The 23,722-nt window shown below is 37.1% G+C and overlaps 2 protein-coding genes across 11 annotated transcripts in view; one reads left to right on the top strand and one right to left on the bottom strand.

Annotated features, from left to right (window-relative positions):
• Positions 1-6,105, bottom strand: part of AASDHPPT (aminoadipate-semialdehyde dehydrogenase-phosphopantetheinyl transferase) — a 28,450-nt gene extending 22,345 nt beyond the window's left edge. For 5 of the 7 annotated variants that reach the window (XR_007630927.1, XR_007630926.1, XR_007630928.1 and 2 more), the window contains exons 1-2: positions 5,941-6,098; positions 4,875-5,100 (exon numbers count right to left, since the gene is read on the bottom strand). Coding sequence is in view for 4 of the 7 variants with exons in the window: in XM_050332588.1 (XP_050188545.1) it covers positions 4,875-5,100; positions 5,941-6,084 (370 nt within the window). In the remaining 3 variants the exon portion in view is untranslated. The other 2 variants (XM_050332585.1, XM_050332586.1) reach the window with 2 other exon arrangements.
• Positions 6,106-6,318: 213 nt separating this feature from the next.
• KBTBD3 (kelch repeat and BTB domain containing 3) lies at positions 6,319-21,872 on the top strand. Of its 4 annotated transcripts, XM_050332584.1 has the most exons (4): positions 6,359-6,473; positions 11,929-12,060; positions 13,314-13,555; positions 16,316-21,872. In XM_050332584.1, exons 3-4 carry the CDS (start codon positions 13,332-13,334, stop codon positions 17,934-17,936), a joined length of 1,845 nt encoding a protein of 614 aa, XP_050188541.1. In that variant the 5' UTR covers positions 6,359-6,473; positions 11,929-12,060; positions 13,314-13,331; the 3' UTR covers positions 17,937-21,872. The 4 variants fall into 4 exon arrangements, with proteins under 4 accessions (XP_050188538.1, XP_050188541.1, XP_050188539.1 ...); XM_050332581.1 differs by lacking the exon at positions 11,929-12,060 and having other exon boundaries at positions 6,319-6,473; XM_050332582.1 differs by lacking the exons at positions 6,359-6,473; positions 11,929-12,060 and adding an exon at positions 12,095-12,270.
• The last annotated feature ends 1,850 nt before the right edge of the window (positions 21,873-23,722 follow it).

The following is a 23,722-nucleotide window of genomic DNA, read 5'->3' as shown; positions in this document are numbered from 1 at the left end:
GTCCCAGAACACAAATCGGACAGCCAGATGCAGTAAAAACGTCCCTTATCATTTTCACACTTAAAACTTCCCCACCTCTGTTTATACGCTATCCCTCCCCCATTTTATACTTTTTTACAGAAAAAGTATAAGTGTTTTAAATTTGGGGATCAATCAGTAACAGGGAAAATAACCAGTAAGCATATTCTTTAATAAAAGAAAACCAAACCTAAACAAAACCTCAAATCTTATAAAGCTATTTGTTTGGCTTGCCAGCAGCTGAAAGACTGTCCCACTTGGCAGCTAAATCCAGCATGTTTTGCTGTGTGTGGTCATTCCACTGAGAAGAGACAGCAGTCAGCTAGTCACTGGCACTAGCTAGTCACTGTTCCCCCACATCGTTTCCCCTATCAACCCACAAATCAACTTTGCCACTGCAAGAGCCATTTTTTATCCAGTCAAAAGGTTATATAAGCAAAGATGCAACAGCAAGATAAATGTATCACAACATGGCAAAAGCAGAGGATGGCCTACAGCTGAAAACTTGATGAACTTCAGTAGTCCGTTCACCTCTATCAGTTTTATCTAGTCTTGTGGATACTATCTCCAGGTGTTTGCTTTACTTTTATTAAATTTCTTTTTACTAGGGAAAAACAAAAGGAAGATACACATATTTAAAACAAAACCCAACAAGTCTGATGAACAAACAGGAAAACTATACAACACAAGTAATAATTTTTTCATGCCCTACAAAATTGGATTTTCCATTAAAATGCAACATAGCATATAACAACCATGAATGCCTAGAATTCACAGCCAACCAACCCAATAAATGGCAAGAAAACAGCTACTCAAGGAAGTAGCAAAAGTCTCCTGGTCCTAAACTTTCCTGAAAGCCTGATGTGACAACAGCAACCTGTCATCTTTATTGAGGAAATATAAAATCATTTGCCCTGTTGAAAATCAGAATTTCTTTTAGAAAGGAAATACATCAGGGAAACGCAGCTGAGGCTATTACAGTTACTGAGGAAAGATGTGAAATATTTAAGTTTCTACCATTTCGTAAGTCAGTCTAAAAATCTCAAGTCTGTCTCTAAAACAGTCTCCCAACCTTGAAACCAATATAAGCTTCAAACTGTAATATCTGTAGAGAAAACATCCAAATAAGCTTTTGAGTATACAGAACAAAGACAGCTTCTATTTTCCAACTCTTGCAACAAAACATGTATCTGTAGAACTGAAGCTATTGGAAATGGATAGTGTTAGCAAAAAACTCCTCAAAAAGCGTATTTTCAATATCTACATAGTAATTACTTAACCTTAGCCCTTATGTCACATTTTTCTGCTAGACTTCCTTAATTTGGAAAGCCAAACCTAACTGTCACTAGTGCAGGCTGAGAAGTACTTTCAGTTCTCTTAAGAAAAAATAATTCTATTTGACTTAACTGCTCATTGTGAATGTATAACCTTATTTCCCAAAAGACCAAGGAAGGAATAAATTGTGATTATTTTAAATTCAGTGTGCAGAAAGGAAAAAAAAACCCACAACACCAAAACCCAAAAACAATCAGACAAGCATTCTTGTATTTGCTCTTTGTTCCACCTCTTATTTTTACTAAAAGCATCTGGTTTAAAATGTTTTGCTTTCTTTATTGCTAATTTATCCCTTATTTTAAACATATCTACTCTACACAGGTTCATTTTTACTGTTCTGCATTTTGCTATCTGTTTATATTTTAATCCAAATGGGTTTATGTTTTGCTATTCAAGAAAGATTCACAAAGGATTTAGACGATTTCTTCAGGGGAAAAAAAAAAGGTTATTTTTCCTTAAAAGAGGAGATTTAATCACAACAAATTTTTCTTTCACAGTTTATCAAGCATTGGTGCCTCATCAATTACAGAATGATGTAATTTCAGGTTAAAACAGTGTTAGAAACGTGACTAAATAAAGCAAAATAATGAAACTGCTATAAAATAATAATGTATTCTTTAAGAGTACATTTAAGATGGCTGTTTCTTCCCAGTTTCAAACAGAACAAGAACAAAGAAATGCCTCCCTGTTTACTCAGTGTAAGTGCATATGACCACTGTGATTCTTTAACTCAACAAGGATAACAGCTGTTTTAACACTCCCTTCACATAGAAAAATTATGTGCTTACATATTTATAAATTCTGACTTCTTTGAATAATTAGAAGTAACATTTAAACCAAATCCTTTGTTAATTTCTTCATCCCAAGCAGTGCATCTACATATCTAAAGCTGTAACATTCACTAAGAATTTGATGATTATTATCTTGCAGCAAAAGATTAGATGGTGATTGCTGCTATTGAGATTTAGTGAAATACGACAATACAAACAAAACCTAACAAAACTTGGTTTAAAGTAAAGTTAAGGTATAGTAAGGACAAAAGCACTCCCAAGAACAATCTGCTTTGGTATTTCTTCCTAGGTTAGGAAATTCTTATTGAAAAAGCTGAAAAGTAGCAATTAAAAAAGCACTTCAAAAAACTGAGCATGGTTGCTACCTAAAAGACATGCCAAGTACCTTAACTATGATGTAGGTATGCCTAACTCTCAGTTTAGCTTATGACTACAAAAACAAACATCACAAAGCTTTTAACTGTCTGGACAGACAGAGGGAGAGAGAGAGAAAGAGCGAGCTTTCCTCCCCTAGCTAGACTGAAGCATGGTAGTTAGCTTCTTCCTGTGGGACTTAGATACCCCGATTCATGTGTGACACATCTCTCACTTGACGATATCTATCATCTCTTGCATTATCTCACCTCGATGATGAAACAAGGAGAATAAAAAGCGAGAAAATAGTCAAGTTCTGTTTATATTTATTTGCCTCAGAGAAAACCAATATCAATCAGGTGTTTGCACATAATAGCCTATTTTCTTAAAAAAGCATTTCATGGAGTATATTTAGATCAAATGAATTTTTCTGTAAAATTCACACACAGAAAATTTTCCCTTTTGTGTCTTTTAATATGCAAGCCTATCATAAAACCAAAATATTAATAAGAAAAGTTGATTTTTATTGTAATAAAATACTTAATTCTGGAATAACATTGAGATTGGAGGTGTCCAGATCAAAGTAAGCTATAATGTGACAGGTAAGAAAAACTACAGGCTGCTTATGAAAGATACAGAAAAAAATTGTTAGTTTATTTACCTTTGCAAATCCATCTAAGCTAAAAAATGCATTACTGAACAAGAAATTCACTTGCACAGCAAGAAAGCTCTTGAACATAAGAAGCCAAACTTTTTTCAAGGGCTTCAGGCAATTTTTATTAAGCTATAATTATTTCTTAAGTCTTTTAAAATGTTCTACTTTGCAAGAGTTTAAGTGACTGCTAAATCAACATCCCACACACCACTTAAACCATGTTGACACTTGTTGCAAAATTTCTTTTCCATAAGTTAAAAATCAAACACAAGCTGAGTTTTTCCACAGGAGTTAGTAGTACTGTGAGAATCCTTCTCCTTTCCTTTGGTGAAAGGCTTAAAATCATTTCACATGCATTAGCTCTCTGGCCAAAAAATGTGCACAAATACTTCTACTAACAAATCTACAGTACTACAATGTGCCTGTTCCCAAATGACTCAAAGTCTCTCTTAAACTGGTCTAAAGAGAAGAAAATAATCACTGATCAAAGTAATTATTCAGAAACAAGTAAACTGAAAGACTGCTTTGAATCTACAGTAATTACCTGCCAGATAATGAAAAGGCAAAAGCACATAATACCTAAGGAAGCTAAATACCTAAAGAGGATATTTTCTACCATCACTACAGTATTTAGTTCAGTATCTGAATAGAAGAAAAAAAGTGATAAACTTTTATCACCTTTAAAAAAGGTGTGGAACTTTTGTAGAACTGTCTCTATTTGCAGTACTATGAATAGTTTCTCTTGTGGCCCGCCTCCACCTTTTAAGAAGTCCTGCATCTCCTAGCAGTTTCATTTTTCAGATTTTAATAATGAAGCAGAAGTAATATGGAAAGAGGAGGCTTCTTATTGTTCACAAGTAAAACAGAAATAGATAGCGTGGATTAAGCAGCGACATAAAATATTTACACGCACCAGGACTCCTTGTTACATACTAGAACACAATTAAATAGCAGAATTCTCAAAATTTTCAGCTGCATGATACTCTCTTGTATATCTGCACTGCAGATTTTGCATCTTCACTGGTGGAACAATAAAGGAATACAAGAACTAGAATAGTGGAGACCTCAGTCAAGATTCTGTTGGATAACATCACAAAATAAAGTACTTTGTATTTAAACAAGCATTTGAAAAATAACCAAACAAAGCTACTTTAATGTATTTTGTACATAGGGAAATCTTTGTCCTTGTAGCTGTTCCAGAGAAAGAGACTTATAGTGGATTCACCCTCTGAAATCTAATGTACTCAGCAACTGCAGAACAAGAGCACCGCTCAGTGGCACTATCAGAAAAAACAACACTGGTAAAGTCAGTTTTATATATTCACAACATAACAATAAAAAAGGAGTTTCAGGTGATTCTACTACGACAAAAATTTTTCCCACTGTCACTAGTTGGAAAAGTCATCCCTACTTCTACCTAAGAGATAGAAATCCATAATTAACGTATCTGCAAATGCTGATCCTGCCAGTATTATAGCACAATTCACGACTTTACTTTTTTAGGGTTCTGCTTTTCTAAATGGCAAATAGATCCATATTTCTCATAACAGAAATAAACAATGAGAAGTGCATTTAAAAATAATAAAAAAACCCCAAAGGCACAATACATGCATATGCTCTTTTCTAATCACGCAATTTCTAGGACACAGTTCTTTGTGAAATGTGAAAACTTTCAGTACTCAAAAATTATAGAATCTGTTTTGCTCAGAATAATGCATTACCTGGTAAATTAGTCTTCATTATATCAATGCCCACTTGAAGCTCAGGCTCAGCTGCAAGGACTGCATAATCTCCTTGATGAGAGATATTGAAGTTGTAATTCAAATTGATACCGAATATGGTATTGGCCAGGAAAGGTTTTCCTTTCGATGTCCTTTGCAACTGTACTTCATTCCAAGGTATGCACATCTTTTCTGCAATTAATTTCCGCATCAACAGGCGACCAGCCTATGAAATAAAATGGAAGTGATTCATACAGAACTATTATGCTATCTGCAAAATATCAGCGGCTGCTAGAAAACCACCTGCCTGAAAAATATGGCTTTATTATTGCTGATACAAAGTAAGGGTGTATTTTAGCTGAATAATTTAAATTTCCCCCTTTCATAAAAGCGTGTGTCAACGAAGCAAGAGTTCACCAGACCTGAGTATCGAATACATTTATTATCACTATTAGCACAGAGGCAACACAAGACTCAAAAGCAGTCCCAGCCTAGAAGAATCACAAAAATAGTTGCCTTTCCTACCTTATTTACTTACTTAGGACACTTCATGGCACAAATAAATACTTTTTACACCACCCTGGACAGTAACATCGTCTCAACAGCCTTCCTTGTAGTACAGCCACTCCATTACTTCGGCACTAATCGAAATACCACTGAGCAGCTCAAAGTGACGGGTAACTTCTTACAGACTAATCACCAGGTCTGTTTTACGACCACATCGGGATGCGAGATTTAAAACCTGAATCGTGTAGAACAGCTTTATTGTCTTACACACGACACTGCTGTCTTACGTCCCAGGGTACGCTGATTTTGCCTCCTAACTTGACATCCCCAAACAGAACTTGTGAAGCCTTTCATAGTAACTACTGACAGCAGACTGCAAACACCTCTTTTTGCTCCTAGGCGAAGCAGAGCTGCACACTTCACGCATCAAGCTTTATACTTTACGATGCATTTACTTCCCCGAAACGCCCTTGTAGAGCATGTTTTCCCACGAGGAGTCAGACACTTGGGCAATGCCCAGTCTGCAGAGAGGCAGCCGCGTCCCCGTGCCCCCATGTACCAAGGCGGCTTTGGCATCGCGGGCAAAGACAAACTGGCCGATGCGGTCCTTCTCCTCGGGCTGCACCAGCTGCGCGGCCAGCAGCCACTCTCGGCGGCGAGGGCGCCAGGCGCCGCAGGGGAAGGCCCACCGCACGCTGCCCATGGCCCCGCACGGCACCGGCCCGCACGGCGCCGCCAGGACCCGCCTCTCCAACACGGCGGGAGCCTATCGGCGTGCGGGACGGACGGAAGGCCCCGCCCTCCAGGCATCAACACCAATCCGATGCCAGGGCACCCTATGAGTGACAGGCGAATGCGCCAGGTACCGGCCTATCAGGGGAAAGGCGGTGCCTGCGGCGGAGCTGCACCCGCGGTGCTGTCAGAGAGGAACCAGCTGGCGGAGATGGGTGGGCTCTGCCCGGGACTGACGGCCGGCGAGGCCATTCGGAGCGCAAGGAGCGAGAGAGTGACACCAGAAGGCTCCAATCTGCCGGCGTGGCTGCTGCGGAGGGTGGGCCAGAGCGGTCGGTGAGCTACGGGTGTTGACTGCAGGTGGGTGCGCGCTGCTCGGAGAGAGCGCTCAGGGGGTACTGGCGCTTGGCTGGCTGCGGAGCAGTGGCAGCGCCGGAGGCTGCCACACCCCTCGGCCGGGCCCCGCGGTCGCGCTGTGAGCGCAGGGAAGCCTCCCTTCCCCGCATCCCGCCCGCCCTGCTGGGATTAGTCCTCCCTTAGAATGAACGGAGCCGCCGCGGGGCGCACGCGCGGGCGGCCCGGGCATGCGCGGTGGCGGCGCTGACTCCGCCGGCGGGCGGGGCGGCGCTGATGGCGGCCGGGGCTGAGGGGAACGGGGATGGCCCGTAACCCCGGCGTCCCGGCCGGGGTAGAGGGAACGTAGCTGCCCTTTAGCTTCTGGCTGCACCCGGCTCTGCGCGATGCAGGGACGCGTTTATGCCGTGGGGGACGGGGGGGCTGTTGGTTCTTGGTGGCACCGTGGACCGGTCAATGGCAGGTGATGTCCCCACTGTCCCATCGCTGCCATCGGCGCATCCGGCTGAGGTGTTGCCGTCAGTGTATCCATCCTGCTGGAGAGCCGTCCCGGACCGTGGCAGAGCGGTCGCAGCGGGGTGGCCTCTGCCTGCCCTGGCTTCACTGCCTATTCTTGCCCGATTGTCCTCCCACAGCAGATGCATCGCGCAGCATCACTCTGGTTGGGTTCTGGCTTCAAAAGATCTGTCCCAACAAAAGCCTCTTGTATCCTGTGCTCAGTGAGGTGCTAAGATCTCTTAATTGTTGTCAGAACTGGGTACCTACGTGCCCTCAATTACAGGCCATATGTAAATACTGAAAAGGTAATAAATTTGTTTGCTCTTTGGTTCTGAAGTTGGGCCATGGTGAAAAATTTAGGGCCTCTTTGAAAATTTATAACCCTTCTTCTTATTGCTTGCCTTTAGAAATATTTATGCTTCGACCATTCTGTACTGACCATGTACAAATGATGCAAAAGTATTGAAAATTATATTATTGAGGATGTTTCTTAGAATCCTTCTTTTCTTGTTGCTGTTGTTTAACATTCACAGCTCCCTGGTCCTGGGGGAAAAGTGCTGTTTCTACACAGGCCAGAAGGTCTTTCTGCCTAAAATATGTCATAGTTATAACTGAGTATATGTTGCTCTTTGCAAAATATTTTAAACACAGAAGTAGCGATTTTGAGTACAAATATGTTTCATCAGGAAATCAGTAGTGTAATTATCGTATTTCAAAATATTATTCCCATTTTTCTTCATGACTTAGTGAAGCAATTGATAGCATAATCTATAGTATCCAAAGTTAAGTGACAGCAAAAAAGGATTTAACACAGTCAAAAAAAAAATCCAGGAAAATGCTATTCACTACTATCAAACTGTATCTTACATTTCAAGCATTGTATTCTGCACGCTTTGAAGAGGAAATTGTGGCTGTATCTACATTTAGTTACTGATAGTAGGTGATACTACTAATGGAACATGAATCTTACCCAGTTCCAGAAAACCCTGCAGGATCGATTAATAGGTTTGACTTGTCCCTGCTGTCTACTTGGAGAGATTTAAACATATAGCAAGTTTTTTCACTAGCGGATTTATTGATTTTCTTTCAAAATAGGACTTCATGTGTAAGTGCAAACTGAAGCTCAAGATGCATTGTATAATATGTAATAAAATTATTGATGTAATGAATATAACCCAACATTTTTATTATAAGTAAAACATGATAATAAGCTATGCTAAATTACTGTATGCTCAATGTGGCATGTATGTTTTGGAAAAAACATATTTTAATCACATACAAAAGTGACAGACTACAGAAGCCATTAAAAGCAGTGATTTTCTTTTCTGGAATTTGCAGTCATTATTTTTGCCAGAATTAGAAGTACAGCATGGCATTTTAATTACAGGGTTTTTTTCCTGGAAATTAAAATTACGGTTCTTGATCTTTTTTAGCTAAGAAAATACTTTGCAAAGGAACTTGATGACTTTGAGGAACTTAGCTTTAGGATGAAATCCAGTCACTTTTAGTTCTTGCTTTATCTTAATGGATTCATGTGTTTGTGAGAGGACATGCGTTTAACGATCACTGCCTGCACAGTGGGAATATCCCACTTCTGGAATGCTTCCAGGGATCAATGGAATTTCATTCCTTCCTATTGATATCATGCTGGCTTTTTTTCCATGTTGGGTTTTTTTAAAATCACTTCTAAACACAAAGCTTTGAAGTCTCTGTGTCACCTCTCAGTGTGAGAATACTATCTCAATATGTATTATTGATAAATGCCACTTTTGTGGATTAAATGTCTCAGAATGTCACATGCATTTTTTCTGATTGTCTAAAGATGATTGACTGAATATGATTTTTCACTGAAGTTCAGTTATTTATGAAGAAGCTGTGAGGCTCAGTTGCATTGAAATTTCCAGACTAGAACCTGGAATTCTCTTAGTGTTTTCAATCTTAGGCAAGTCAATAACAATCAAAACATTAATACAATATAGAAATACAGAACTTTTTACTCAGTATTTATAGTTTAGTTACATTTTAAACCACTTCTGTCTTTTTAGTCAGCAATTAGAAGTGTCACCAACTCCATCAGATATCTGTTCCACTCATACTCACCTTGGTGAATGTTAAATTAGATGTGTAGTGCAGAGCAATGTCTTTTAAACTTCTTAACAAATTATTAATTTCTCCCCTTTTGAATGGATAAGGAGTGAAAATAGCAAATCATCTTAATGGGTATATAGTAGACTTAATAATATAATACTTATTTTTAATATTAGATTTTAAAATGCTGACCTTGGCCTTTTCAAAACATAAATTATTGTCCAGTTAAATTTTGTATGAAAAAAAATATGAAACTTCTCTAGAGAAATGTATACAATTTCTTCATTGGTCTTCTTTCTCCAAAGGTACATAAATCGTGGTGTAAAATATCAGCTCTTACCTCTTTTTTAAAATCCTGTTATCCACTAAGACATACTATCCAAGATGGGAGAAGGCCAAGTGACGAATGTAATGTTCCATTGAAGAACAATTTATTTCTCATAAACTACCTGCTAAGAAGTATTAAGAACTAATTTTTTTTTAATTGGTGAAAGGGTGTTGTAGCACAGCTTTATTGTGCTCTCAGATGAAGCAGATAGATTATTTTGCAGTTGTTTGTAAATACTAAAGTACCAAACAAAGGTTGAGTTTAGGCTGTTATTGCCAGCTGTGTTGGTAGAGGAGAGAACAGCTTCACACAGAATGTTATTTGTACTTCCTAAGTGGCTACACATCTCATGTAAGTTTGGTTCCTTCCTGCTGGGAATAGTGTCGAGCTTCAGTCCCTTTAGGAGTGTTTATTGTCAGGCAGGCACAGCCATAACGTGTTTTTCTGACAAGGTGATGACCTAGCTATATGTGATACTTATGTATGCTCAGTACTTTCACAAAACAACATCCCCTAGGCTTTTTAAAAGTCACATATATTTGTATATATATTTTCATCTTACTGTTATAAAGTGATCAAGCAGTTTGGTCTAAGTCTTTTGCAGTGTCCTTCTGTACCCTTACATGGGTGTTTGTGCTCCATGCTTATTACACACATTCTCCCTTTTTTAATAAATTTTCCTTCGTTATTCACTAAGAATTAATTGTACATCTTCCACCATTCTCAGCTTCGTTGGCACATTTAGACTTCTTAGGGCAAGTATATAAACTTTAAGGGAGTTTACTTTTGGAATTGTTTTGGATTGTCTTTGGGTTTGTTGTTGTAGAAAACCAGGCTAATATCTAATGGGGCATTTGTGAGTGTAAGATGTGTAAGCATCCAGGATGTGAGCAGGGGAGCTTTGTCAAGTGGTATATAATTGGGTCACCTGCAGCAGTGCTCAGGGTCTGACGTATCATGTTATGGGAGATGTTGGAAGGCTGGTTGCTCTGCTGCACACAGCTAAGAAACAAAAGTAGGAGTTCCCAACTCTAATGGACCATCTACTGGAGTTTGGGTTTTGGTAAACCACATAAAGACAGGCTTTGAAACTGGAATCCTGTGGGTGTTAATAGAGCAAATAAAAGGAGGCTTGTAGCCCAGCTTTCCTGAACTACAGACCTATGCAACATATGTATGCACCCCCTGTGTTTTCTACTCTTGTTGTCAGTAACTTGATCAAATATTTATTAAAAAACCCTCTATTGATTAATTAATATAGCTTTATAGAAGAAAATATGAAATAATTATAAATGTTAGTTGGCCTTGTTTAACATATCAAGTTTTAGCTGAATTGTTAAGATAGTGTGGAGGGCCCTAAAATCATTAACAGAGGGGTAAATTAGTACCAAAATTATCAAATAACTCAGGAATTTGCTACAAGAAAGATGAGAATTTAATTTTTTTAATATGTATTTTCTCAATGGAGGCAAGGGTGAATTAGGCTAAGTCATAGCACAGTATTCATTACTATGTTACTTAATGGTGGACAAAAATATTAAAGATACACTGCTGAATTTTGCTCTTAATAAAACAATGAGACACTGCTATTAGAGATCTGAATTAGGGTGCACTAGATGACCTGCAAACTGGAGTAGTGAGACAATGATGAGTTCTTAACTATAATGCTGTACAACAAATCTGATATCAGTGAAAAAAAATTAAGATCCAACTGAGTGGATGAAGAGAAAACTGCAAGAAATAGGACGGAAAAACAAAAATTCAATCTTATAAACGGACCTTTGAAAATTTGGCAATTATTCATTCTAATGAAAGTTGAGAGAAGATATCAATAATATTGCTTTTGATAATTAAGAGTGAAGAAATATACATCAGAAAATTAGGTCAAATTACAATTCAACAGAAGAACAAATATATGTTAGCATTAATAAATTGATCATGTAATTAAGAAGTTTTCAGTCTCGACACCAGTATCCTGGGATGGTCTTTTACCAGTGTACTGGTAATAGTGTGGTAAAAGAAAACTTTCTGAAACTTAGATTGCTCTTATGAAAGTGATTATATGATTTTTTTTTCCTAAAATAGGAGAGATGGATTTGATGACAGTAGGTGTTGCCGTGATCATTATACAAAGATGAATATTACTGAAATTGGAAATTTTACCTACAGAAAAAAAGTTGTAGATTGGAGCTTGTTATAGAAATTACATGTAAAAGGAGAAAGATGTCTACTATCTATTTTCAGTTCCAGAATTTTGTGAAAAGGTTTTGTTTAGAAGAAAAGTTACTCTACGTGATGCCAAATAAACTTTGAAATTCACTAGCTTTTTTAAGAACATTTCATTAAAATGTAGGAAACTAATGTAACTGAAACAACTCTGCTTTTAAAGATTCAGTCTTTTGAGGAGCAGACCTCTAAGTTCATAAGAGAAGGGTATTCTAGAGAATTCTGACATATAAAAAAGCTTTATGATTTATTGAAGTTAGGGTTTATGAGGCCATACATTATCAGAATAAATGCTGGTCTTGTTCTTCTGTATTTTCCTAGTTCCTCAGGCTTAGAATGGAAAGAGTGAATACGTGAGATTGTCTGGCAATGGGAAGGAGAAGATGCCTGCTGCAAGGGTGCCAGTGCTGGCAGCAACATCACTGGATCTCTTCTATTCCAGGAGACCTGGAGGTCTATTTGTGGTTGGAGCTACCTGACTAGATAAAGTATAGATCAGTTTGCTGTGAAAGTATCTCCCATGAAGAAGACTGTCCAATGCTTTAGTATGCTCTGAATGTATCATGTTATCAGATAAGCCTTTTCATGAAATTAAAAGCCAAACCCAGTATTTTTCTGTTTTCTGAACTTGGCTTGGAATTTTTTATACCCTTATCAATTCAGGTGGGCCATTATTTGTAGCTAGCTTACAATGTTTCTTTAAGCTTTAGAATAGGCAACCTCTACTCAGATTTGCAGTAAGGCAGTTTATGCATCTGCAACGTATAAATAGCTCTTTAAATAGGTGTAAATAAAAATAGTCATGTTTAAAGCTTCTTTATGTTGACAAAGTCGAGTAAAATATTTTCATTGTAAAAAAAAGCCAACTTACCATAGTAAAAATACACTTCAGGATGGGGATTTTCACCAGAACCAAAACCTTGGCTGCTGAAAGGGAGATTGCAGTATCTTAAGTTTAAACGGGTTCTGAAGCCAGTTAATTAATACCACTGTAAATGAAGCTAACGGTGGGCAAACATACAGCTACCTAGCAAAACCAGAGCTGCAAGACCAAATCAGTTTCAGTTGACTAAACACTCAAAGGTGTACTGTCACCAAAATAAGTGACCCTGTTTTGTAAGCCCCAGCAGTCCTGTGATTCGGCCAGGCTGTTGGTGTCCATTTGTATTCTGTTATTTCAGCTCCAGAGTGCCTCATGGGAATTCACTTAGGAAGCAGTCTAGTAGCCTGTGTCTCCCTTCCACTACAAGCTGTAGAAAGATGAGCCTTTTGGAATCTAAAATATGTAAGAAAGTTTTCTTTTTCCATCTTCATTTTACATTAAATTGTAAGAGTTGGGGTTTTTCTGAGGGTAAACCTAGGACTAGTCGTTCTCTTAAATGACCATTACAAAATTAATCATACTCCTTGCTTCCTCTGGACTTTACTGGAAAAATTCCTATAGGTGGATATTATTTGTAGACTTGTTCTTTGACATGTGGCAGATATTTTACTTTTCGAAATGTGCTGTGTGTATATATTTTACAAAGGAGAAATATTGTTATGAAATTCAGAGTAAAAGTCACAACACAGATTTCTAACTGTGCATAGGATTTACAAACTAAATTCAACACTGGGAACTTTTTTGCTTGTTTTATGGTATATTGATTTTGCTTGGTTTTTTAATAATAAGACTGAAGAATCAATTATTTATTTTTCCATTTCAGGAATAGATTGAAGAAAACATGGCCAATCAACGGGATTACATTAGCAGACCTATTTGCAATGGGATTTCTGTTCCTGAGAATAAAATCAATTCCTTAGTGGCCGAAGGTCATGGACAACAAATTCTAAAAGTACTACAGAAGTTCAGAGAACAAAATATATTTTTTGATTTTAAAATTGTTGTGAAAGATGAAATAATTCCCTGTCATCGTTGTGTACTGGCAGCATGCAGTGATTTTTTCAGGTAAACCTAAGTTTGTCATGAGTTTGCAGGAAATAGATCATAAGTTCTCTGGGTGGGAGGAAAGGAATATAATTACAAAAAAAAGAAAAAAAAATCATCACAACTTACATACGTGTGCAGAGTTTTGAGCCAAGCGTTCAAACATCATTTTAAGGATACACCAGACGCATCTGTTTGTATTTCCAAAGTGCCATGAGGATTCTGTGAATTCAGACAGCAGTCCATACTCTGAAATACAAGTTTCATACTATAAGTGTGTGGTTCTGCTCTTGGGTAGAACTGACACAAGTTAATGTATATTTAAGAGTTACCTGTTGTCTGTATCAGTACTTAAAGGTCTGAAAGGATATTGTTTTACTTTGTATTAGACAGTCTATGTACTTTGACACATATATAGTGAAACGTAACAGGTTGATTACAAATACATCCATTGAGCAATTGTGGATTAATTGTACACAGTTGAGGAATGGGACTGCATTTTGTTTGTCTAAGGTGAATGATTGGTCTGTAGAGTGTCTTTAATTAGGACAGATGTATTTAAACAGATGTACTTTTTCTAAACTACAGATTTCAGCCTTTCAGCATGAAATGGATCTGTGATCTTCCTTCTGGTGCTTAAAGCTATATGTTCTTAAGGAACAGCCTTAAGGATATTAATTTATGAAGAACCTTGCTAGCCTTTTTATTAGTGATTCTCAAACTTGAAATTCTACACTGAAAGTCTGTTTCTGAATACAGTGTTAAATAAAACAAAACTAATACTCTAACAATGAAAGAATGGGCTCTTGGAAGCGAGTTAATGACCTCAATTCAGTTGCCCGTACATAGGTTACAAGTGTTATTTTCAAATGTCCTGGAATATCGCATGTTCTATGGGAGTCTGCCATATCTGACAGAGGATAGCTAGACATATGCTTAGAATTACTAGAAAAAAAAGGAGAAATCAGGTGAAATGAGCAATTTCTCCCCTGTAGCAGCACATTTGGTTTTTACTCTGACACAGAGAACTATTTGCATTTATTTCTTTACTGCTTGACAGCACAAAGATGCTCTAGTAGAAAGAAATATTAGGATGAAATAGATTCCTGTGGTAATTTTTAGAACTGAAGTTATGCACATGGTAACCTATGTGTCCTTTTCACTACCTACAGGCTCTTCAGATGAAAATTTGCTAGGAAAGATCTCTCCCTGCTGCTAAGAGTTGATAATAGCAGCCATCAGATTCATAAATTATCCTCAATTGCAAGGCCCATTTTTTACCTTCAAGGAATAAAAAGTACTTAAGTCCACTAGATATATTTGAAACAGAACACCTTTTGTCTTCCTTGGCCTTTGGACTTCTCTTAATTTTGGTTTCCTTGTGTAAACCCAAAATTCAGCAATATTTTGATCCTTGTTAGCTTTCAGAGTCAAGGCCTTTGCCTAGATTGCTCTCCTACTGGTATTGTTCAGTTACTATATTACTCTGTAATTAGAGATTTCTATTATAGCTCTTGGTTTAATGAGGAAAGGATTCTAAGGGTCATCATTTAGTATGCAAAAAGGTCTTTGGGACATGGGTGTCTTACTGTAATTTTATGTTCTTGCTCAGGAAGTCAGGCATCTTCCTGCTTTACCAGACGTTTACTTCCCAAAGAGGATGCTATACACAGTACATTTTTTTTCACTCTTTGGCTTCAGAAAAGGATGCTATTTTAAAAATCCCCTTATATAGAGATACTTATTGTATAACTGAACTGTAATACTTAACTGAACTATAATACTTTCTTTTTAATATGAACTATCCATGATATATTAATAATCCAGATTCTATGCTTAGTATCTGGTAATTTATTTGAATCTTCCTCCACTATCAGCTTTTGTCAAATTCAGAAGCCATTGCTATCCCTGATGCTTAGGGTAGGGCAAGGGATATTGCAGCACTCTTCTGTTGCCAGCATTTATCCTCTTGAAAAACTTTAGTTATTTTATCTTGCCATGTTAGATTGTGTGAAACAGTTCAACTACTTTATTCTAAATATGTAACAATATTTAAGTTGTAATAAAATTTCCATAAATCTACTGATCAATAATTCATTCCACAATTTCAATTGTCTTTGTATTCAGTCACAATCTACTTTCTGCACAGTTTCATTGTGTCATGCAATCCTACCTGAAAACCTCATTTTTTTCTGACATTGGCCTGTACACATACATCTGTCAACTCTAAAGCAAGAATTAAGTTGCCTCATGTTTTTTGCCCTTATTCACCACTCACATACTTTTTATTTCCAAGGAATGCACCCATCATCCATCCTGCCATTTGCTCAGCCTGCAATTTGGATGGCTTTTTTTCACTTAATTTTATGTATTCAACCACAGTGCATGACCTAAATCACGGGCCTTTTTTACTCTGTATTTTTTAAATCAGGCTTTCTTTCCTAAGCTGTTGAAACTGGTGCTGTCCTGAACAATTTCACATTTTCTTTCATATCAAGAGCTGCAGACTTCATTGCTCTCTGTGAAAATCCATACAAAATGCAGGTGCAGCTATCATTTTTTTAAGCCACCACTGAATATGTTCTTATCACCACTCCTTTCTTCTTCAAACATACCAAGTAAATGCATTGTACTTTCTTATAAGAACTTCCATACTTTAGACCTATTTTAGATCAGCCCACCTTATTATACACCTGATTGTCTCTTTCTTCTCACATCGGTGTTCTCTGCTGTTTGCCAACTGTTTAATTTGTGTGTATATCTTCTATATTTTATTCACAGAGCCATGTTTGAAGTTAATATGAAAGAACGAGATGATGGCAATGTTACAATTAGTAATCTATCACCCAAGGCAGTGAAAGCTTTTCTTGATTACGCTTACACAGGAAAAACAGAGATAACAAATGATAATGTGGAAATGCTCTTTCAGCTATCGTCATTTCTTCAAGTTTCACTCCTTTCCAAAGCTTGCAGTGACTTTCTAATAAAAAGTATTGATCTTGTGAATTGCCTACAGTTGCTTTCTCTATCAGAAAGTTATGGGTCCATCCGCTTGTTTGATCATGCTCTAGATTTTGTACAGCACCACTTTTCATTGCTGCTCAGATCAAGTGATTTTTTGGAGATGAATTTTGAAATATTACAAAAATGTCTTGAGGCTGATGAGCTAAATGTCCCTGAGGAAGAATCAGTGTTGAAAGCTGTCCTCCAGTGGACCAAACACAACTTAGAAACACGGCAGAAATACCTGCCTAATTTGATTAAAAAAGTGAGACTACACCAGTTACCTGAAAAGACTTTGCAGGACTTTCTGCATTCTGAAGAACACTTACTTAAGAGTGCTAATTGCTCAGTAATAATCAGTGATGCAGTTAAAAGTGTGCAAAACTTCAGTGGACTGTTTCCAGATGCACGTCCTTCAACAACAGAAAAATATATATTTGTTCATAAAACTGATGAAGATGGAGAAAACAGACATACATTCTGCTACAACATCAAAACAGATAAATGGAAGGAACTACCGCACACGCACATGATTGATCTGCCAGGGTCAAGTTTATCTAGCTACGGAGAGAAAATATTTATAACTGGAGGATGTAAGGGGAATTGTTATAGGACTGTCAGACTTCATATTGCTGAACCATTTCATGATGCTACTGACCAAACCTGGTGCTACTGTCCAGTCAGCAATGAATTCTCCATAGTGTCAGCTATGAAAAAACCAAGGACAATGCACACATCTGTTGTAACCTTAAATCAGCTCTTTGTTATAGGTGGAAAGACAAGAGGAGCTCAAGAAACCCGAAGTCTTTTGGATGTGGAATCCTATAATCCTCTTTCCAAAGACTGGAAATCTGTTAGCCAATTACCAAGAGGTATCTACTATCCAGAAGCTAGTGCATGTCAGAACATAATTTATGTCCTTGGCTCAGAAGTAGAGATTACTGATGCCTTTAACCCATCTCTTGACTGTTTCTTTAAGTATAATGCTATGACTGATCAGTGGTCTGAGCTTGTAGCAGAATTTGGGCAGTTTTTCCATGCAACTCTAATCAAAGCTGTTCCAGTGAACTGTACATTGTACATATGTGATCTCTCCACTTACAAGGTCTACAGTTTTTGCCCAGAAACCTGTGTTTGGAAAGGGGAAGGATCTTTTGAATGCGCTGGCTTTAATGCAGGGGCAGTTGGGACAGAAGACAAAATTTATATACTAGGTGGTGATTATGCTCCAGAAGAAATCACAGATGAAGTTCAAGTCTACCATAGTAGTAGGTCTGAGTGGGAAGAAGTTTCACCAATGCCAAGAGCCTTAACTGAGTTTTACTGTCAGGTCATTCAGTTTAATAAATATAGGGACCCCTGGTCACCTGTACTGACAATTTGCTCTGGAGAATTTTGAAACTCCTGAGTCAACAGAATCTATTTAAATGCACAAGTTTTAGAACAGATTTTTAAGTATTCATTTACAGATGGAGAATTATGTACCTGTTTGTTTAAATCTTCAGTTTAAATTGTATGTTGTAGGATTGCTTTTGGAAGAGCCCAATAACGTCATTCATGTTAGTTATTATACAGAAAGTATTAATTTTATATACAACTCTTTAATTAATAATTTTGAAAATTATGTTACTTGTCAAAAAAGAATAGTCACGAGGAATTCACTGTGTAATATGTGCCATTATTTCTGTAATATTCACAGTTGTCCCAGAAGACAAATAGCTAAATGAGAAAATTGATTGTGATACTATTTTCCCTATATAACTGAAGTTTAAAAGAAATCTACATTAGTTGATGTTTTATTTACATTTTTTATATTCATAAACCTGTAAGAGAAATTAATTGTCAACTTTATCTTATCAGAATGACCTTAGCAAGGGCAAGAGCCAAAGTGACCTTCACAGCATTAAAACCAGGTATCTAACTTGAAGAGACTGATAATTCCTATCATCTTACTTCAGCTCTTCAGTTTTACCAGTTTTTCTCCATCCTTGTGCCTTAGTAGTAGCTTTATTTTCTGTTTCCGTCCCATTACCTGTAGCAAGGTAAACTTCAAAAGCCTACTGCAGAGTGGGCAAGATTTATTAAGGATGGATGATTCATGTGATATCTTTGTTTCAGTCATGCTGTTAACTAAAGAAAAAACCCTTCAGGATGTTTTCTAACAGAAGTCTTCCATCTCTGAAGTCTCCAGTGCTACCTACTAAGCAGTCACCAGGCTGCTTACAGCAGCAAGCTGTAAAATAGATTGTAGTTGTTGCTTTGGTTAACTATGGGAAAAGTTTGTATCTTGTCATACAAAGTTACAAAAATGCACCCAGTATTAAAAGTTAAAGTAAATAGTGTTTCTGAGGTGAAAAATCTTCTGTAGTGGTTTAAAGAATTAAAACACTTGTACTTCATGGTCATTTTAAGTGTTAAAACATTTCACAGTAAACACTACACAATATATTGCTTGATAAACTTTCAGTAGTCATCTCTTATAATGTTAAAATTGTAATGGACTTTTAGTATTAATATTAGCCTAGGCATACATTGTGAAGTAAATTCAATCTTATGCTTACAAAGGGGACCCTCTTTCTGACAGGAGAACAATGAAATTAGCTAGGTTTCATAAATTCATTTGTAATCTTTTACAGCCTGAGAATTTTCTTTTTGTAGCAGGTACTCGAATAAGACACTGAGAACCCTTATGTTCCTTATAAGTATCTTGTAAGCAGTAAGGTTGTCCTACACCAGAAGGAATGGTTCTAAACATCTAAGCACACCTTTTCCAAGCAGTTCAAAAATTAATCAAGTTTAGTGAGGCATCTGAAACATCTTTCATATGACTTGAGACAACTGTGCTAAGTTCATTATCACACCACTACTGCATATACTTTTTGCAAAACTCAAGCTCAATATTAATGCTTAAAGCTTAATATTGCCTAGAACATACTTCTCTTTAAACAGTAAACAACCGAAGTCTGTGATTGACTCTATAATTCGTTATCAGATACCTTTATAAATTTAGATAACATTCATTATAACTATTTTCATAAGTATGTAAATTAAAATTATTCAGATTTGGAGAACATAGTAATAGAGAAGGACCCTTCCACTCTGTAATTCCTTTGTATTAAGATGTGTGTCAGTTCTGTAGAAGTAAATAGCTGCTTGTTACAATATTTCAGGCAACTTCCACATATATTTTGCTTTTTGCATAGTGAGTCTCCAAATCATATTGTAACTACAATTAGCTAGGTAACCTCTACAATCATCTTATGGAAATGCAAATATTTTTATATTGGAACACAACTACTTTTTATTAGTACAAAGCAAATGTATTGAGTAGTATTGAGTAGAGAGAGGAAGAATACTATTCCTGCTTACTGAAACCCTAGGAGAAAAATAAGACACATAGGAAAAGAGTAGTTTTAGCATTAATAAAAGCTACTCAGCATAGCTTAAAGACTTCATTAACCATTAATTATTGCAGCTTGTCACATCGGAATACAAGGCCCAGTTCTCTTTTGCTTATTTATTTGTGTTGGTTTTATACCTGAATATTGTGAGTATGCAGTTTATGCAATGACAAAAGTAACATACTATGCCCATAGTACATGGGTATAAATAGCTATGCAAATTGGAAGAGACCAGAGAATTGCAAGGGTTTTTTAATTGCCACTGTCATGACCAAATTGCTGGATCACGTAAACAGCGAGTGAGTGAGTCAGTAATTCAGGTGATGCTCTTTCCCCAAAATTTTTCCTTACAGCAGTTTTTTTTTTGCAGTCTTCCATCCAGCTACTTGCTATATGTATAAGGCTCTAGCATAGGACACCAGAGCAATGACATACAAGATAAATTAGTGTTGATAGTGAAAACTGAATGAAGCTTAATTGGGAAAATATACATGCTTCTTTAATATTCTATGCTATACTTGCACAGGAACTAATGTCAGTTCCCAGTTTGACCAATCATTCATGAATTTCACATGGAGTTGAGCTTTTTTACTCAGTGATCAGGAAATAGTGTAGTAGTGTCAGTTACTTTCTATAATTGCTTACAGAAAAGTTACTGTGAAATAGGACTGATTTTCTTCAGTTAGGCAGGGAAGGCTGTACTACAGATCTCACAGAAGGAAAAAAAAGGTCATGTGCCACAATTCCACATACAAAGTATTAAATCTGATAGGAGAATTGAATGCAGAAGAAGCTGTGTTAGAAAATTGTGGTTAAAAATAAGGCTTTCTCGTGGAATTAAAGTACTATGTTCCAAACCCTCTGATTGATTGCTGAAGATGTAAGAAATCTCAGTGAAGTCAGCTACACAGAAAAATATGCATTATTTGCATGAGTAACTGCTGTAGGTCTGGATCAGATTTTTCATTCTACTTTACACAGCTGTTACGCAATTTAAAAAAGGTCACAAAGTCAGTGCAAAGCGAGTTTTTCTATATCTTTTGTGACTTTTCAAAGCTCACAGTACTTTATGAAAAAGTACCTTCCTTAAAAAATAGTTGATGACTAGATTAATGATTACCAGTGTTCTCACTGAAATAGAGTAAGATGTTTAAAACAAATTGCATGTAAAGTTATAATTACTATTTGCACTTAAATGATGTAACCAAAACATTTCTAATAGTATTCTATTTTATGTCACAGAACACATTATAAGCATGACCAATATAATATACATGGAGATAATATATATTGTATGTGGGATTTTAATATCCAGTGATGATTATATTGGATAATCTTAATTTTTAAAGAATGCTATCAAAATATTTAGCACTTTGATAATATTATCACACTGGTTTAGTTGTTATAATAAATATCAGTTATTCAGGTGTTGATTATGTTTGCACAGACCTGATTATTATTATTTATATACTAACTTTTGGGTTTCCATATTCAAAATACATTTTTAGTAAGTCGGTTTATTGCTGTTAAAAATTTATTATATTCACAAAATGCAGTAGATTTACCAAGTCAGATTTATTTATGGTATTACTCCATGAAGAAAGCTGTTTACCTCCTCTGGTTAGTATTAGGTAGTAGGCAAGGTATAGGCTGTAGAATATGCTGACTGCAGTTTGTAATGTGGAGTATAACTAGATGTTTCTGTTTGTAGATGACCAACAGGAGGCAGCATAAGATCTATTTTAATTAAAACAGCCTGAAAACATTTATAGTTAACCATTATGCTCAATTTTTTTTCCTTCTAACATCCAATAAAGCATAGAGATCAGTAACATTTTGCTGCTGCCTGGGCTCTGCTGATATGTGGAAAGTATGATACTACATGTTTGCCGAGATGTTCATTCTTTTGTGAAATAAAGCACTGAGCAAGCAAATCCTTCTCAGGTCTGATTTTTTTTTTTCCAGTCAGTTTCAAAATAAAAAGAATCTACAGTGTTTCTATTCTTTTTTTTCCCTCCCCCCTTCCCCCCCAACTGGAGAACATTTTGAATGTTAAATTATAAGCAAAAATGCAGTTAGCGTGCATGAAAACTGCAGTGAGGGGGTTTTGTAATTACCCTTGGACCTATTTGTATACAAATACAAATTCCTTGTAATTGTATATCCTTTGCATAATGAGTTGCTGTTCCCATGCTGAAAAGTTCCAAGTTTAGTATTGTAATGTGCTCATTTAAATTGGGTTTAGTGTTGTTTTGTTTTGTTTTTTTAATTAGATCCATACAGCTTGGATTGATAATACAGGGAGTTTTAAACAGTTTAAGTATTGCAAATGATTAGGTATTAAGTTTTACTGAAATGGACTCCCATACTACTAGAAGTGGCTTTAAGTAAAAGGAGATACAAGTTACTTTGTCTAAAATTCACATACAAAGGGTGCAGAAATGGCATCAATACAAAGTGAGGGAGCCCTAGGTTGTCTTGCATTCTTCCAAAACTTAAAATTCTGTAAGCCTCAAACCTCTGTATAGATAAAATAGACTTACAGTAATACAAATCAGTCTTGCAATGCTCCAAAGCCTTTGCCCAGCAACTAGCAAAAGCCATTTGGAGATACTTCCAAAGTGTTCCAACACTGTTCACAATGTTAAAAGGTTATGTTGAACAGTCAAGGAATGAATAGACCAAATTTGAGAGGTCTAGTTGTGTAACCCTGTGGACAATCAGAAGAAAATTGCATATGAATGTTCTACAGAACCAGCGAATTCACCCTGCACTTGAACAATTTGTATCTGAACTGTAGACCATGTGGCGGGGCTTTTCCTATTGTCGTCAAAAGCAAGTAATTGAATAAAGTGCACATAAATTACACATAAATTCAAGACATATCCTACATGAATGAAGGAGATCCAAGCATTTTTGTTGGAGGAAGCTACCACACACCAAGATTTTTCACCAGTGATCAGTAGTCTCCACAATAGCAGAGTAACAATAGAGAGAGAAAATAGAGCTATTTAAAATTATGTGCACAGCTACTCTAGGAAATCATATGCTTCCTAGTTAAAATTATTCTAATGTATACTAATCATATTTAGTGGGTTTGTGCCTCACAATAAAAGAAGGACACTTAATGAGGTGTAATTAGGATTAATTATTTTTGCAGATTGGCAGAGGTTCAGATTGTTAATGACTTCCACTTTCCATCATTTTTCCATCTACTTGCACCTGAATCTAGTTTGAAGTAGCCTTTAGGGCACACTTGAATCTCATTTCTGAGCACTGACAAAATACTAGTAATAATATAAATGAAAACCTAGTTCATACATAGCCCTCAGTAAGAAATATCCCTGTATTATATATGCCAGCAACGTAGCACAGGCTTGCTACCCTATTCGTTCGTGTTTTCCTTTTTAGTTTTTTATTATTTTCAGTACTCTATTTGAATCACACACCGCGCAGTTCGGGACGAACCGCCGGCTGCCGCGCGTTCGCTCTCTATTGCAGCACCTTAAACCTGTCGCACACAAGGTCTTGCACGGCAAACTCGCACCTCCGGGCTGTCCCTGCCCTCTCCCTCCCTCCCTCCCTCGCAGACCCCGCGGAGAGGCGCCGCCCTGCCCCCGCCATCCCTTCGCTGTGCCGCGCCCTCAGACGGAGCAGGCAAGCCACCAGACCCAGCCCGCCTGACTCCGCCGTAACCCCGCGGAGGGTCCCCCACGGAGGGGAGAGGCGGGCCGTGGCCCCTCGCAGCCAATCACCAGCCGGCCTGCGAAAGACAGACGGCGGC

The sequence above is a fragment of the Myiozetetes cayanensis genome, unplaced genomic scaffold (genome assembly GCF_022539395.1).
Source record: "Myiozetetes cayanensis isolate MyiCay16 unplaced genomic scaffold, myiCay2020 scf5-8, whole genome shotgun sequence".
NCBI classification, from domain to species: domain Eukaryota; kingdom Metazoa; phylum Chordata; class Aves; order Passeriformes; family Tyrannidae; genus Myiozetetes; species Myiozetetes cayanensis.
This window is presented reverse-complemented; position numbering and strand designations above follow the sequence as displayed.

What these genes read in the sequence shown, in the direction of transcription:
- KBTBD3 (XM_050332581.1), top strand. Translation starts at nt 13,332, where the DNA reads ATGGCCAATCAACGGGATTACATTAGCAGACCTATTTGCAATGGGATT. An exon ending in GCATGCAGTGATTTTTTCAG is followed by an intron (nt 13,556 to 16,315) that starts GTAAACCTAAGT and finishes TTTTATTCACAG; the next exon opens with AGCCATGTTTGAAGTTAATA.